Raw genomic sequence first — 17,046 nt, 5'->3', positions numbered from 1 at the left:
CAAAGCATCACCAGTAAATGTTCAATCACAATCTTTTCTACTTCTTCCAAATTAGATTCTTGAAGTCTGCAAAATAAACATTTCATAGTAAAAAACAGTGTTGAAAATCCATTTTGAAATTGGCTTGTTATGTAAGTGGTCGTCATCTAACTGTCAGTTATGAGAAAAAGATAAACTTAACATAATATGTTGGCGAAGAGTGTTTGGGATAGAGAAAGTGTTGTCGCAGAAGTGGTGGCACTGCTAGTGGTGGGTAAAAAACTTCGTTGATGATGAGGGAGGTTAAGTCGTGATTGCTTTCTATACCGTATTCGTGCTCTTAAATAGGAACAATTAAGCTTGAAAATCAAAACAACCATCTGTCCCAATTAAAGTATAAGTTACTATAAAGACTAGAAACAAACTAATTATATCTAGACAAATAAACAACTTTCGTGCTATTAAATAACAATACGGTGCTTGAAAAAATGATCATATAAAGTTCAAAATAAATGAAATTTATCTCAGACATTTCATCAAACAGTTGCAGTGCATCTAACACCTTTCCATCTTAAAGTACACACAATTCACATTACAAATCAGTACCAGTAAGATAAGAACAATTAAGGTTGAAAATCAAACATTTTACAACCATCAGAAACATTTTATAGATCTTTCCACTACATTCTTAATTTTCCATACCTGAAAAAAACGTGGTCTCCAAAACACCCTTTCTTAAGGCTTCAATATGCGTTTCCGGTCAATCAATTCCATACACTCAAACCTCCATTTAGATCCGCAACACTAAATAAAGAAATCACATTGTTGCAAAATAATCAGCAAGTATGTGAAAAAAATCAATAACCATACAAAAGCATAAACCTCAATTACGTGATTTTGCAAAATAATCAGCAACTTTCCTTTAAACCAGAGATAAATAATGCATGTCGAATGGATTGGCACTTTGGCAGAAACCTACAATAACTATCTACATGGAAACAGCACTCATTTAACACAATTACGCCTAAAAAAAAAAAAAAAAACTTATAGAGATAAGCAACCCTAGGGTTGCTAGGCTCAACTTCATTAGCAAAACGCAGAATCGGAGCAATCTCCACCAACGACGACGGCACCACCTCACTATCAAATATCGACTCTCCGAGATTCCCTGCCGTCTGCGTCCGCATGATCCGCCGCTGCGGTGTCGGCGTCGGTTGATCCGACGGTCCACCAGCAACTGTACTGCACTGCCAAACTTCAAATCTACTTCAAAATCAACAAAAATCAGCCGATTAGGGTTGCTCAGTAGAGGAATCGCCGATCAGGGGGAATCGCCGATTAGGGTTTCAGAGCAATCGTTTGATGGATTTTGAGAGAATGAGAGAGAGTAGAGATAATTATTGTGTATTCAAGAATGATTGTACCTCTTCCCAAAAGATCGATTGAAACGGTGAGGAAAGGAATCGCCGATTAGGGTTTGGAGGATATCTCTCAAGATGTTTTGTGAGAATGGAGAGAGAGATGAGACAGCGTATGATTGAAGCCAATTCAATCCCAATCTGAGAGTAGTGCCACTTGTCCAATTATTTGAGATATGCCACATCATTGCCTATGTGGCTGCTTAGTTGGCTTCAACCATTGGGTGACATGTGTCCCCCAATGGTTTGCTTTATTAGAGATATAGATGTGAAGAAACCATAAACTGATAAAACACAATATGATGGGTAAAGAGAACCAGAAACGTGTTATAAATGTTTGGTGTGTTTTATATTGTGTTTTTCAGTCACTAGTGTGTTTATGTTTAAGGGGTGTGTTTAATTGCGAAAACTGATATAACACGATGTGAAGAAACAATAAAGTGATAAAACACAACGTCAACAAATAATTAATATGTTTCATATTTTGAACTCCAGATGAAGGATGAGATGAATGTGCCATGAAGGATACTATGTTTTATTGTGAAAACTAGTATAACACGATGTGAAGAACTCAGAAACTGGTAAAACACAACGTTAAGAAACAATTAATGTGTTTTAAGTTTCAGACTTCGGATTCGGATGAAGGATGATATGAATGTGAGATGGAAAATGCTATTAATGTGGTATACGTAACCGAATCAATCGTGAGTTTAAGAAATAAAGGTTTCCATAAAAATCTTAATTAATTATCCATAATTACCTCTCTCATAAATAACTTATTTAATATCATGCCCTTTTAATTAAATTAACTAGTAACTCCTACCCTAACTTTATATTGTTAACACACTCCAAAGTAGAGGTGTTCTCTTCAGCATTCAGTTACAAACCCATTAAACTGAAAATCGAACCTAACCGAAGATTTTCCCACCAAAAAAAAAAAAATCTGTAACGGCCACATTTGAATTTTCATTCAATATCATGTTTCCCCTATTGTATATTCAATATCAAAAGGAATTATATACTTTCCTTTTCTTCCATTAAAGAAGAATGAATCATTTGAGAATCCATAAATGGAATCGCTTGCTCTGCAATCCAATTCAATCGTTAAAAGTCCGCTCGTACCAACGAAATGCGGAAACAGAGAATTGAGTAGAAATGTGGAGAGATTTTGTTTATGTGATAGTTGGTGGGGGTGTCGCCGCGGGTTATGCAGCTCTTGAATTTACAAAAAAAGGTGTCTCTCATGGTCAACTATGTATCATCTCCAACGAAACTGTAATGTTTCTTTTCGGTCTAACTAATTAAGGGTTTCGTTTATGTTTATATGAGGTTTAGATTTGATAAGTTGTTGAGCATTAGAACTATGCACACCTGGTGTTTGATGTTTTGCTTCTTCAAGGGTCATGGGGTTTAAATGCTCATTTTATGTTTATTTGCGGGTTTGATTTGATAATTCCGTTAAATACTTATAAATTGTTGAGCATTCGAAGTATGCACATAAGGTGTTTGATGTAGGGCTGGCAATTTCAGACTCGAACATGTTAACACGACACGTTCTTAACAGGTCTCGTGTATGTGTATGTGCTTTACAGGTTTCTTGACTTAAACAGGTCGACACGTTTAGGACACGATAAAATTCGTGTCTAAACAGGTTAAAGACCTATTAGTGACATGTTTATATTTGTAATAGATGTTATGATTTGATCCTTAACATATTAATCATTTAGCAAACCTTAACCAATGAGTTTATAAACCTTGTTTTGCAGGTGGCTCCTTATGAGAGACCTGCACTAAGCAAAGGTTTTCTATTTCCAGAAGGTATCAATTATCATCTTGAAATCTTCTGCTGCAATTTGTTTTCTTTTATTGTAAATTACAAATTTACAATAAAAAAATATAAATGTATAAATAGTTACAGTTATATAATAAGTTGATGTCAATTTTTCTTTTAATTTTTAAATTTCAGAATACAGTACCCAAACGACCATTTTTAGTCATGACATAAAAAGACAATGTTCATTTTTTTCTAAACGAGTAAACCTGTGAACCCACCAGGTCAAGTCAACCTGAACCCAACCAGTTTAGCTAAACGTATTCACAGGTTCAATCTGAAACTGACCTGAACCCGTTTAGATGAAACCCAAATCCTAAATTTCGTGTTAGGTTCGTATTGTATGAAGTTTTGTGGTTGTGCCATTCAGCTCCTGCGCGCCTTCCTGGATTTCATACATGTGTAGGTGCCAATGAAGAGAAATTAACACCAAACTGGTACACTGAACATGGTAAATGTTCTCGAATCTTTGATTATACGCGTATTATTATCCATACATGAAACTTATGTTGGAAGGATGGTTTATTGTTTTTAAACATTTATTAGGAATTGAATTGATACTGGGAACCCGAGTTATATCTGCTGATACGAGGCTTAAGACGCTACTGACAGCAACCGGAGACACCATCACCTACAAATATCTCATCATTGCAACCGGTGCTCGGGTACTGAAACTTAAGGGGTGCTTAGATGTGCGATATGAGAGTCGTACTGATCAGTTTTTAGGAAGGGGCACTCAAGGGTAGCACCCTTGCCCCAACCAACCAAATCTCGCCGTGTCTATTTTCTTTCAAAGTACCAATTTGCCATAAAACACTAGCGGCGCCTACCATTGCCATAAACTATATTTTCTTTTTTTTTTCAAATTTAATATAACACTAAATAATTAAACATAAAACTTAAACATTACATAAAAATAAAACATAAACTTAAACATTACATAAAAATTAAACATACATCCTAATAATTGGCCACGCCAAAACGTGGTCAAAGTCCTCGTCATAAGTGTATTTCTAGTCCACAAGGGCCACTTGAATGACTTCAGATTCCGCGAGGTTGTTGTCGGGATTTTCCACATTGGTGAACCTCCCATGAAATCTTGTACATTTGAAACGGATAAACGCAAAACGTGAGTTAAGTTGATCCATGGTTCGGTTGGTCTCACCAATATGGAGACAAAATTGGTGGAAAACCCGGTTCCAAAACGAAACCCTTCTACTAGTAGATGCTTGTTCATGATGGGTGGCAACCCAAGACATAGCCAACGCAATGTCTTCCTCTTCGGTCCACGAATTCCTTGACATTTTGAGAGGAATTTTTTTGTAGATAGACATAAAAAAAAAATTGAGAGAGTTTATGTGGATGGGGTATATTAAAATAATGGAATGGGTTGGTTAAATAGAGAAAGCTATTTGATTTTCAGAATTTGATTTTTTTTAAAAGCAACGGTTAAACTTCAATTTTAACGGTCATATTGACCTTGGAAATGTAAATCTCACACGGGTTTGGGTTGTGGCTAGCCGAACCCGCCCACCTAACCCGCATGGGTGGCGGCGGTGTTCTTGTTCGGGTTCGAACCCGTGATAGCCTAACCCACAAGTGCCCCGGCCTACCTTAGTGTGTGGATGAATCAGTTCTGATTCATTTGAATCAAATAATCAATATTGGATAACCAGTTTCATATCATCTAAAAGAAACTATTTATTTAGGGAAAATAACTCTTTTTTACCTTATTTTTAATACATTCAATATGCATTTCTCATTGTTTATAGAGTGCACAGATGGTCCCTGTGGTTAACCAAAATTTTGGATTTGGTCCCTAGCTTTTCAAAAGTACATGGATGGTCCCTGTGGTTTGCACTTTGTAATGCTTTTTAGTCCCCTGCTAACATATCTAAAGGTTTCGACAGGTCCAAGTTAGGGACTAAATGCGTTATACTGTCATTTGGTTGCTCATCTCCCACTTTGATGGGATTCTTTGTTATTACTACAATGAGTTGTTAGTTCATTTACATAAATTATTTTACGGTTTCATTATAGGCATTGAAACTTGAAGAGATTGGTATAAACGGATCCAACGCTGAAAATGTATGTTATCTGCGTGATCTAGCTGATGCAACCAAGCTCGTGAACATGATGAGAGTGTGTACGGGCGGAACCGCCATTGTCATAGGAGGAGGTTATATTGGAATGGAATGTGCTGCTTCTTTGGTGATGAACAAGATCAAGGTTACCATGGTGTTCCCCGGATCGTATTGTAGTAAGCATTTTCGATCAAACTATTTCTTATATTAATTATGTTCATTGCCTTGAATATAGATAATAGATGTTATAAGTTATATATTTAGGGGTCAAATAATCAGGAGTGAAATGCCATTTTCGTCCTTGAGGTTCGGCCAGTTTTGCGACTTTTGTACAAAGGTTTGTTAGAAATCTTGTCATTTTCATCCGGCTCGTTAACTCTATCTATTTTTCTCTGTTAAGGCAGGGGTATTTTCGTCTTTTTTGTTAACTTAAGGGTATTTTCGTTTTTTTTTTTTTTTGAATATTTGTACATTATGCTAAATCCTTGTACATAAAGTGAAAATTTCCGAATTGCCCTTTACGTTAACAAAAAAGACGAAAATACCTCTGCATTAACAGAGAAAAATGGATGAAGTTAACGAGCTGGATGAAAAGGGCAAAATTTCAAACCCTTTGAATCCAGATGCGGAAAAACAAACCTTTGGACGAGAGTCGCAAATTTGGCCAACTTCATGGATGAAAATGGCATTTTACTCAAATATAATAAGTTTTGATAATAGTTTCAAACTATTTTTCTGCAGTGGATCGTTTATTCTCCCCGAAAATAGCGCGCTATTACGAAGATTTCTACAAGTCGAAAGGGGTGAATTTCATCAAAGGCACAAGCTTGTCATCTTTAGTTATTAACTTAGATGGGAAGGTAAATGTAAATCCCAACTTATTCAGCTTCAAGAATATGGATGTTAAATGGGTCGTGTTCATGGGTTAACGGGTTGGACTCGAACACAACACGAAACCGAGTACTGTGTCAGGCACATGAACACGATTACAAATTTACTACAAAAAAAAAATATAAATGTATATAAAATAATCATAACTCAAATTCACCTAAATGAATTGAAATAAACAGGTCACGGGAGCTAAACTTAAGGACGGACGTTACGTTCACGCGGACATGGTTGTCGTTGGGATCGGGGCCCGCCCCAACACGAGCCTATTTGAAGGCCAGCTCACTTTCGAAAACGGAGGAATTCAAGTAAACAGCCAAATGCAATCAAGTAAAACCTCAGTCTACGCAGTTGGAGATATTGCATCATTTCCCGTTAAGCTTTTTGGCGACACTCGAAGGCTCGAGCATGTTGACGCCGCTAGAAAAACCGCCAAGCACGCTGTGTCTGCAATTATGGAGCCAAAAACCACTCCGGATTTCGATTACATGCCATTCTTCTACTCAAGGGTGTTCTCATTGTCTTGGCAGTTTTACGGAGACAATGTTGGGGAAGTAGTTCATTTTGGTGATTTTTCGGGGACTAAATTTGGAGCGTATTGGGTGAATGATAACCGGTTGGTTGGATGTTTTCTTGAAGGTGGAGGGAATGAAGATTATGTGGCTATAGCGGATGCAATCAGGCTTAAACCGGTTGTTTTGGACTTGGGTGAGCTTGAGAGGAAGGGTGTGGATTTTGTGTTGGCGGTGGGCCAGAAACCGCCAGTATCGCCCACTGTTTGTTGTGGTGGTGGTGATTCTAGTATTCCTTTGAAGAAAGGAGGTTACTTGTGGTATGCAGTTTCTGGCATTGTTGTGGCTGCTTCGGCAGCTGCATTTGCGTATTGGTATGCTGACTCTGGAAGCCTCTACCGATATGGATAGAGGTAAGGTGTGGCTACATCTCACCGTTCCTAGACTTTTCCAGTAGCTTTGCTATTTGTGGCATTTATTGGTTGCGGTTGTTGTTGTTGTATGCTAAGTAGGCTGTGAAATTGATTTATTTGTTTTAAGTTGAATATTGGTATATAAATAATAATGTTGGATTTTAAAGCATGTGGGCATTTGGTCTAGTGGTATGATTCTCGCTTTGGGTGCGAGAGGTCCCGAGTTCGATTCTCGGAATGCCCCTTACATCTATATTATGATTTTCTTACCTTTTTTACATAATGAAATTTCATAACACAGGAATGTTTCTTTTTTCTCAAATAAAATGCACGTTAATTCAACTTTTTTTTTTCTATGATGAAACACTAGTTTTGTTGCAATAACAATAGCTACTATGTTGTCAGGGACTCAATGATGATGATAATGATGTTTAAGATGAATGAGGAGACCAAATAATTATATGAGTGAGATTTAGATGATGTCACTGAGCCAAAGGGATAACTAATTCATCAAGAGTGACTTAATGAGAGAAGGACATTTAGCGGACCAATCAAGTAAGATAATCTTTTGTGTTCTAGCTTAAGCATGTAACAAACCTCGAGAAAGGACCAAAATGGATGACTGTTAATCCCAACTGTATGAGTCTCAAAAGGACCAAATTGAACATTAGAGTTTTTACATCAGTGACTGTTGCAAGTTTAAATCTTTGTGTGTGCAAAAAAAAAAAAAAAAAAAAAAAAAAAAAAAAAAAAAAAATCCATACCTAAATAAAAATACTACCAAAATTGTATTTTTATTATAATATAATATTATAACTAAAGTTGTTCCTATTTTTCGATACACTTTGGATAAATGACTTCAACAATGTTTGTGACACGGAGCTGAACTAAAAGTTAGTGTACATATATTAAGACTTAACAGAGGTAAATGGTCTAATTTAGAAAAGATATAATGTTTGTTAATTCTGTCGTTACAGCCCGTATTGGATGAAAACGTCTCAACAAACCAAATCATGTGACAAACAATCTTAGACGGTTTGCCCGAAGAGATAATTCTTCTTGACCCCTAGGCTATAGCCTAGGTGGCAAGTACATGTAAATACTTAATTATTTTACACATTTACTTAGTCCTTTAATTTCACTAAGGGAAAATTACCAAATTAGCCAAGAATAAACTTTGACCACCAAATTAGCCATTTGATGCCTCCTTGAAGCAGGGCATCACGGATTTAAATGTGTGGGATGCCTCTTTCAATGTGGAAGTGACACGTGTCTCAATGATTAGTAAACTCCTCCAATGCCCCTCAACAGACTCATCCAATGCCTCAGCAGACTCTTCCAATACCCCTCAACAGACTCTTCCAATGCCTCAGGCATGAGTTAAAATTTTATGTGGGATCTACCACCCACTTCATCTTCACCACCGCCACCGCCACCGCCACCACCACTTCATCGTCTGGTTTGACCATTATTCTTTTGAATAAGAAATCCCCAAATTTACAAATCAGAATGTAAACAGGAATCAAACTCACGAACACTTAACTAGAGCTATACATAATAAGTAAACAAGAAGATATGGCTGAAGAGAATTGAGGGTGAATTTGGGTTGAACAAAATTAGGATATGAAAAAAGAGTTATTGGTCTGTGAGGTTTATCTGTTGTACAGGGAGAAGACAGAGAAAATAGGGAAGAATCTATGGTGGCCATGGTGTTCATTGTTAAATGGGTAGGGGTGTGCAAGGTTTAACAATCCAGTTAAGTTTCGTTCAGGTAACTTTATGTTCCGGGTCCACCACCACCACGTTGACGTTGACGGTGAGGGTGAAGGTGGCAGTGGCGGCGGTGGTGGCGGCGGCGGCGGTGGTGGCGGTGGTGGTGGTGGTGGTGGCGGTGGTGAAGATGAAGTGGGTGGTAGGTCCCACATAAAATTTTAACTCATGACTGAGGCATTGGAAGAGTCTATTGAGGGGCATTGGAAGAGTCTGCTGAGGCATTGGATGAGTCTGTTGAGAGGCATTGTAGGAGTCTACCTAATCATTGAGACACGTGTCACTTCAACATTGAAAGAGGCATCCCGCACATTTGAATTCGTGATGCCCTGCTCCAAGGAGGCATCAAATGGCTAATTTAGTGGTCAAAGTTTATTCTTGGCTAATTTGGTAATTTTCCCTTTCACTAATTAGGTGTCAATTTTATATTTAAAGATTTTACAGTACGTTATACAAAATTTAGAAATCCCCTGTAAAAGGGTTTTTTTCTGATCTTTCTTAGATGATTTCTCTTTATCATTTGTGTTACAGCTATGCATCATTTGGATTCAATTTAACTAAATCCTATGGTATTAACTAGTTAGATATAAAACCAAATTTGATGTTGACGTTATCGTTATCGTTATCATGTTCCAACGCCCCTTTACCATGATAAACCCGCATCTTATCGGTCAAAATCTTATAATCGACGTGCTAGCTAACATACATTCATGCATCTGTGCGTTTGGGACATTAATCTATCAAGCTTTCTATTTGACAACTCAAATCTAAATGTGGCATCGTGTGAACTCGTGTCTATGTAAACTCCTGTCTCTTGTTCTAGTCTTTGAACCTCTTCTGGGCTACCAATAACGTTGTCAAAACAAACGTATCGTCCACCACCAGTTTTGTGCATTTCCTCGTATACCTTTACATGTGCATCAGCTAATTTATTAACATCAACTGTTGCCAGTAAACCATGTGCATACATATCTTTACCACCTGCATATTCTCATTATTGTGAGTTATGATTTCCCAAATATTTGAAGCGATTTTAACTAATAAAATGGCACCTTTAAGGTATGCTATGGTGGATGATGGATTTGTACAGAAGTAACGAGGGCCGGTGATAAGACCCGAGCATATTGTGGTCAACTTCAACCCCTTTTCCTCGGCTATCCGCCATGACACTCGTTCGGCTTTTAGCTTACCCAATGCATACCATAACTGTAATATTTCAAACAAACACCTATTTCAGACATGTTTCCATCTTAAAGGTAATGTTTTCTTATTATATGATCTTGTTTTGCATATTTTTTACAACAGTAATGTTATATCATCCGTCATGGTTAGATGATGACATATGTTGACATAACTTTCTTTAATTTGTCTCGTGTTTTCATTTTGTCATGTGTCACAATCATATTAGGACGATAATTATTTAATTATGCATAAATTTGGTTATGTGTCACAATCATATTAGGATAATTTTTTAATTATGCATAAATTTGAGGGATTATATTATTATTTTAAGAAAGCAAATATAAAATCTTTGTATGGGATTTGTAGTGGAATTTAGATAATAGTTGTTAAGTTGTTTTCATGAGATTGTAAAACACTAATGGTCATTACATCCAAATGGAGTTCTAAAGCGAGCTCAAATCGATTGCCCCATTTTTGTACCTCGTACATTGTATATACTGTATAATCCTACAATGCAAGTAGAACAAAGATATCCCAGTTTCATATCTCCTACATTGTAGGGTTATATTGTATAACACAGGTTGCAATATTATGTTGTACATATGTACAATATGACCATATAACCCTACAATGCATGCATATATGACAAAGATGTCCCGACAGTCTACGGTCCCGATCTTATATCCCCAACATTGTAGGGTCATGTTGTATAACACAACATCCGTATGCAATATTATGTTGTATATAGGATAAAAGATTAAAAGGTCTAACACAAAAAGTGGGTAGAGTTTCCTAACCTTTTTGCTACTGCAACAGGATTCATCACTCCAGCTATTGTGGTCTACTACTGTAGGGAGGCTGCCATTGGAACCATCTCTCCATATGCATGCCAATAGAGAAGATGTAAGCACATAGTTCCTAACAGAGGGAGTTGCTGCGCAAGCCTCTGCTACATTTTCCGCGGCCCTTGCTTCTATTTCCACCATCGATTTCTATCATTTTTCATAAAACAATAATCACATTTCATGTACTTTATGGATCAAATTCACACTCATTTGATAATATTTTTGTGTGTAGTCAAATAGTGATAAGTAAACAAAATAAAATTATAGGAAATCTTGATTGAAAGATATCATATAAAAAACAATAATATCTTGTGAGAAACGCTAGGGCCATCCTCAACAGTTGGACAATGACAGGTTGTTATTGGTTTCCATTAGAGTATGCGTAGTGGGGCTTCATATGGCGCCATTTTCTCTCATAACGCCCCTAACACCACTACGGGCGGCGTTATGAGGCAAAAAAAATTGGGCAGCGCTATGGATATCGCGGCGTTGTGGAGGGAGCTTTCAAACCTTGGACCAATCAAAAAAAGGTTATTGTTTTTATAATTAATTAATAATATTGAAAATTATTAAATAGGTAATGATGGGTAGGGGCTTTATGACTACGGGCTCTAGTGATATAACGCCCCATAAAACCCCCGTGTGACGTGGCACGACACGTGTCGCATAACGCCCCACAAAGGGCTTTATGACTACACATGGCCTTAATGGAGTTAAATAGAATTGTAGAATGCTTCTAGAAGGAAAAGAAAAGTAGAATAATAAAACAAATTGATTTCAGCCGACTGTTTAAGTCGAATTAGTTTATTATATATTTTTAAATTTGTATATTACTCTAGCTGATGTCGTTTTATTATTATTGGCACTCGCTAGTCAGTTAGCTTTAGCATTAGGTTTTCATATATTCAATACACACAAAACTGGAGCATTTTAGGAGTACTTTTAAGTGAGGGTGTATTTGTTGTTGAAGAAAAAGATAAATTATTATTTACCAATACACTTTTTCGGCTTTTTTGCGTCTGTTTTACCGTACGATGGACTATGTCTAGATGCAATAAAAAGGTGATCAACTCACAGAACGTAGAGACTCACCGAGTAACCAGACAATCCGCTTGGATCAATGAAAGCGGTGGTGTGAAATACCGCACAGCATCCATCAAACGCTTCAATTAAGCTTCTGCGATCGTCGAATTTTGCCACAACAACTCCTATCAGATTGTTGTTTGTGGCTCTCGTTGATCCTTCAATCTCGCCTGAATTTTCGATCTCCCTCAGCCGCACTATGTCTTCTGTAATTTCAAATTCTCCAGTTAATTCAGGAACAATTAATTGCTATGTAAATGTGTTAAAATTTTCAAAATACTCAATTTATAAGTCACTACACAAAAATTATTACTGTTTATTGTTTTTTTTCTTTTGGCCGTTAAAAAAAAGCACAAAAAACAGAGATAATTTCAATCATAAAAGCTAAAACCTACTACAGAGTTCGCTAGGCTATGTAAATGTATGAAGTTCTTGATTCAACTAATCTACAACATAGATGTCAAAAATTTCAAAATTCTCAATCGACACATCACTACACAAAGTCAACATAACCGCTTCTAAGATCTACACATAAAACACTGATAATTACAATCATATAACCTAAAACCTAACACAGAGTGCTCTGTTCTTCATACTTATCAGTTAATATTTAACAATATGCATATACAAACATTAGAACGAACAAGTTATACCTTCGTTATAATCAGAAGCTGTTTCACACTTTCACGATAGCTATGTAAATGTATATACTATCAAGCTCATGATTCAACTAATGTAGAACACATATGTCAAAAATCTCAATATTCTCAATCAATATATCAGTTCACAAAGTCAACACAACCGCTTCTAAGATCTACACACAAAATCACCGATAATTTCATTCATAAAACTTATAACCTAGCTATCACAGAGTTCATTGTTCTTCATACTTAACAAAATACATACAAAAATAAGAACATACAAGCTTTAATTACCTTCGTTATCGACGATGATCCGAACGGCATAGCCTCTGATCAGAAGCTGTTTCACAATAGCTATACCGAGGAACGAGACACCGCTGGTGACGCAAACGAGCATCTGATCTACTGCGTGTTCGTTTCGGTTAGCGGCGGTTACTCGCCGGTGATTGCTGTCGTCTTCCGTGGTGACTTTGAGGACGACGGCGGAACAGGATAGTAGCATCCGGCGGAACTCTTCGATCTCAGATCTCCGGCTCTCATCCGTCCGTACGACGCCCATTGAAGAAGTGTAAAAAAGCAGAAAAGACGGTTAGAGGAATCAGAGTTTGTTGATATCATGCTTAAAGCGCCTTATGTGTTTATATAACAAACTTACAAATGTAGTTCGGCTTACTTTGTTAGAGAATAAGCTGGTGCGGCTCAGCCGGCTTCTTATTTCTTTTTTATCTATGTTTTGTATCTTTTGTTTGTATGGGAAAGTTGTTTTTATGGTATGTAATCGGTATCGTAATGAACTGAACTGTATTGGTGTTATAAGAACCAGTAATAGTATTTTTTGTGGTTTTCGGTCAATGTAAAATGGTTATCAACATCATTTTGGGTTGTACCGGTAACGAACCGATACCGAACGAACATCATTGGTATCATTATATATCGGTATTATTGAAAGTGTATTTTCCTATGTTTTTGGAACTTAGTAATTCAAAAGTAATTGTGTGTTTATACCTTTATATACATATATATATATATATATAACTAGTTAACTACATTAACCGACTCATGATAAACCGGTGTCCAAATTATTGGTCTTGCTAGTTTTGGATCACGGTGTTCTATTTGGGTTTCCGGTTTTCGTAACATCTCTACCATGTAATTCATATCTATTCATTGGATAGCGTAGTTAAATGAACATCTTTAAAATAAAATTTTAGTCTTTTTGGCAAATGAATTTAGTGGTTCAAAGTGGAAAAAGATTATCTTTGTCTCAAAGTAATCAAAGAGAAGCATGATTGTGATGGTGATGGGTTTCAAGATGCAAATGGTGCGACTTTGAAAAAAGGTGTTAAGAATTCAATAATTGGTTGCTGTTTAGATTTTATAAGTTAAATATACCATTTTTGATAAATAATTTGTCAAACATGTTGTAAATTGATTGAGTATTGGTTTTTAGAAACATCCTTCTCTTGAGTATGACACTCCATAAATCTTTAAATTGTTATGTTCGATTCTATGAATGTTCTGATACAGATCGATAATAATTAGTTTTTTTGATGAAACTAAATTTACATGGTGAAGGGTATGGTCTCAAATGTCGCGCAAGCCATGCGCTGCGCAAGACCATACCCACATTTAATTCCCAAAACACGCAGCTTGTTCCAAGGTTCTCACGTGGGATCCTCCTGCGGACGCGTAACCATGGTAACTCATTAAAGTACGACCAATACAAGTGGCAGTAGCCTGCAGCCAATCAGCGTGCACCAGACTCTGCCACAACCATTCTCTACGATGATCAATCGTGCAGGGGACAAACAGTACAAAAGGACAACGATGTGTAACCAATTAGAATGTTTCATTCACTGCTCCATGATCTTCACTAACAGCTAATGACAGACATGTCATACATTTAGCAGACGACGTGTAACCAATCATGATGTGCCAGCATTCCTTGATGGTGACACCCGACCCATGAGCCTATCTCCTTCTCCAAACCCTTCGGCTATAAATACCAACCTCTACCAAAGGTTTAAGGATCCGATTTCTCGCTCTCTTACTCTTAACAAACACTTGTTTTCTTTCTTCCTTGTAAGAATAATACTTATTCTCATGCTAGAGGGTGGTTACAAGAAGAACCCCCCCCCCCACACCTCTCCTTCTCGTAGCAAGCTCGCGGTGTTTTATTTTGCAGATCATTCAAGCCGCATTAATCAAAGAAGGGATTAACAAGATATCTCCCTTGTTGAGATACCACTTTTAGGTTCAATCCCCTACGAATTAGAACTAATGTTTCTTCACATGCCAAAATTAATTTTACAACCACAGAATATGCACTATTATTTCACATATCTATTTTATGTTTGTGTATCATCAAATATGTTTTGCACAAACTTGATTGATTTTTTTAATTCCATTTTCGCATAAACTCTTTGATATCTCCTTTTTTTCATTTTTAGTTTATTTTCATGTTTACTTTGTTTTCTTGAAGTAGATATTTAAAATTTGTTCTCCTTATATAGCTAAGATTATATAGCAAAAAATGAAAAGAGAAATAAAATGATAGGGATAATCTTCTGATTTTCTATAATTTTTGTACATGCTATTTGTCATGTTAATTTTGCAAAAAATGAAAGGGGAGACCGGAGAATCTTGGCTTGACGGCTCAGCTAGAAAAAAAAAGGCTTGGCTTTGAAGAGATTGGTTTGAATAATTGAATGTTAGATGGAGAAGAAGAGTGGCTAAACTTACAGCCACATGCTTCATGATTTATATGAAGGCTACCTCTGATTGGCTAACGTACTCGACGTCCAGTAATATTATATTATTGTGACTGTCGTTGAGGTTTCCAGAAGAAGTCAACGAAAATGTTATAAAAAAGCTAATTGAAAATTGAGTTAATCTAAAATCTTGGTACCAACTTCATAGTATGTATATAACTTGACTGAATTAACCACCGGTGCTCTAGTGGTGGTCACGGCTATTTAAGTTCTACTTATGATGGGTCTGGGTGAGTTTTCCCCTCAAGGTCTCAAGTTCGAGTCTTGGTGATAGGGGTTTCTCATTGAGGAATTTAAATTGGGGATCTATTGTGCGAGGGGGCTCTCTAGCGCGGACCCGATTAAGACAACGTATGCTAGACCTCCCGAAATTCGCAAATAATTCACACCTTTCAAAAAAAATATAACTGACTGAATTGTAACTAGGAATGACAATTTCATTCCGGATACTAGTATTGGTACTGAATTTTTCATACCGAATTATTTTCGGTACTTATTTTATGATGTTTCTCACACTGTTTTGGTACGATACCAATATTTTAACGAATTTACATTCAAATATCGGTACAGAAGTTGTACCGTACCGAGCGTTTTTTTGTGCCAGTATCCATATTTGACAATTTTCGATACCGGTACTGATATATATCAGGTTCGGTTACTGAAATGGGTTAACTGAGTCACATTTTTACCCGCATCCGATCCCCAAGACCCGCCATGATCCGACCCATCTGTAGCAAATTAGAGCCTTGTTTGTATTTCCAATTTATGCAACTTAATTCCCATGTTTCCTTCTTTTTATTTTCCTGCATTTTAGTTCAAAGTTTGTGGTAGTGGTCAAAGTCACTTTGCATGTTTTTTTTAGGTAGTGGGTCAGTTAGTTTTTTTTTTTTTTTTTTTTCTATATGTACGAGCAAATGGCAAGATGCAAAGGGGTGGTTTTTGTTTTGTGAAAATATCTATGTTAATTTTACTCATTGGATTATGAGTTTGAGTTAATATTATTCCTTGCTAGTTCAAAGTTGGCATGTGTGAATGGTGTTCTTAGAGCCTAGATTAGAGTCAAGTGGTGTATCTGTATCTTGATTCTCATTTAGTTTTGCCCTAATCATTTTCTTGTCTGGTGATTCTGTATCACAAGAAACCGTTAGATCTATCCGTTTTATTTAGAGTTTTAATTTCCTAGCCATTACCGAACCGTTTGCTATCATTTGGTATCAGAGCCGAAGCGATCCGTTTCGATCGCTATCCTTCAAAACACTCTACTTTGGATTGTTTACCGTGTCACAAAAAAATGTTCCTTACTTTCATCATGAAATATGAGAATTATGAGTTCGAAGCCTCTGGAGAGTTCACTTATGCCCAATATAATGAGGGGTCTCAGTACGACGAAGACATGTTTATTCCTGATGAACCAAAACGCAAAACCAATATTTGCACTCTCCTCGAACCAGAATTACAATCATTAGAAAGGAGTACAACCGTTGCAGAGCAGCACATGGGTGCTATCTTAAATACAAATTCTACAATCAAGTCTAGAAAATCTGTCCATGGATATCTACTAAAAGAAATGCAAGGAATGAAAATCAAGGAAGATAAATATGATGAAATGGAAGTTGAGGCTGTTGTTGT

At 36.6% G+C, this 17,046-nt stretch overlaps 2 protein-coding genes and 1 non-coding gene across 3 annotated transcripts; 2 read left to right on the top strand and 1 right to left on the bottom strand.

Annotated features, from left to right (window-relative positions):
* The first annotated feature begins 2,397 nt into the window (after positions 1 to 2,397).
* LOC110911227 (monodehydroascorbate reductase 4, peroxisomal) lies at positions 2,398 to 7,294 on the top strand. The gene is made up of 7 exons (XM_022155828.2): positions 2,398 to 2,672; positions 3,164 to 3,215; positions 3,599 to 3,679; positions 3,775 to 3,893; positions 5,269 to 5,488; positions 6,054 to 6,172; positions 6,383 to 7,294. The coding sequence occupies exons 1-7, from the start codon at positions 2,553 to 2,555 to the stop codon at positions 7,121 to 7,123; spliced, it is 1,452 nt and encodes a 483-aa protein (XP_022011520.1). The 5' UTR covers positions 2,398 to 2,552; the 3' UTR covers positions 7,124 to 7,294.
* Positions 7,295 to 7,297: 3 nt separating this feature from the next.
* TRNAP-UGG lies at positions 7,298 to 7,369 on the top strand. Its single transcript has one exon. It is a non-coding gene; the product is annotated as a tRNA-Pro (tRNA).
* Positions 7,370 to 9,523: 2,154 nt separating this feature from the next.
* Positions 9,524 to 13,381, bottom strand: LOC110911228 (cinnamoyl-CoA reductase-like SNL6). The gene is made up of 5 exons (XM_022155829.2): positions 12,941 to 13,381; positions 12,015 to 12,211; positions 10,875 to 11,069; positions 9,948 to 10,101; positions 9,524 to 9,876 (listed from the first exon to the last, which is right to left on the bottom strand). The coding sequence occupies exons 1-5, from the start codon at positions 13,203 to 13,205 to the stop codon at positions 9,593 to 9,595; spliced, it is 1,095 nt and encodes a 364-aa protein (XP_022011521.1). The 5' UTR covers positions 13,206 to 13,381; the 3' UTR covers positions 9,524 to 9,592.
* Between the last annotated feature and the right edge of the window lie 3,665 nt (positions 13,382 to 17,046).

Source organism: Helianthus annuus, chromosome 15 (genome assembly GCF_002127325.2).
Source record: "Helianthus annuus cultivar XRQ/B chromosome 15, HanXRQr2.0-SUNRISE, whole genome shotgun sequence".
Classification (NCBI taxonomy): domain Eukaryota; kingdom Viridiplantae; phylum Streptophyta; class Magnoliopsida; order Asterales; family Asteraceae; genus Helianthus; species Helianthus annuus.
Note: the sequence above shows the minus strand (reverse complement) of the source record. Positions and strands in the feature narration are given on the sequence as shown.

Excerpts from the sequence above, each read along its gene's own strand:
- LOC110911228 (XM_022155829.2), bottom strand. The coding sequence starts at position 13,205 with ATGGGCGTCGTACGGACGGATGAGAGCCGGAGATCTGAGATCGAAGAG. Across the intron at positions 11,070-12,014 it reads GCGGATTGTCTGGTTACTCG|AAATCGATGGTGGAAATAGA; the intron begins GTGAGTCTCTAC and ends GAAAAATGATAG. Across the intron at positions 10,102-10,874 it reads CCTGTTGCAGTAGCAAAAAG|TTATGGTATGCATTGGGTAA; the intron begins GTTAGGAAACTC and ends GAAATATTACAG.
- LOC110911227 (XM_022155828.2), top strand. The coding sequence starts at position 2,553 with ATGTGGAGAGATTTTGTTTATGTGATAGTTGGTGGGGGTGTCGCCGCG. Across the intron at positions 3,680-3,774 it reads AAACTGGTACACTGAACATG|GAATTGAATTGATACTGGGA; the intron begins GTAAATGTTCTC and ends AACATTTATTAG. Across the intron at positions 3,894-5,268 it reads TCATTGCAACCGGTGCTCGG|GCATTGAAACTTGAAGAGAT; the intron begins GTACTGAAACTT and ends GTTTCATTATAG.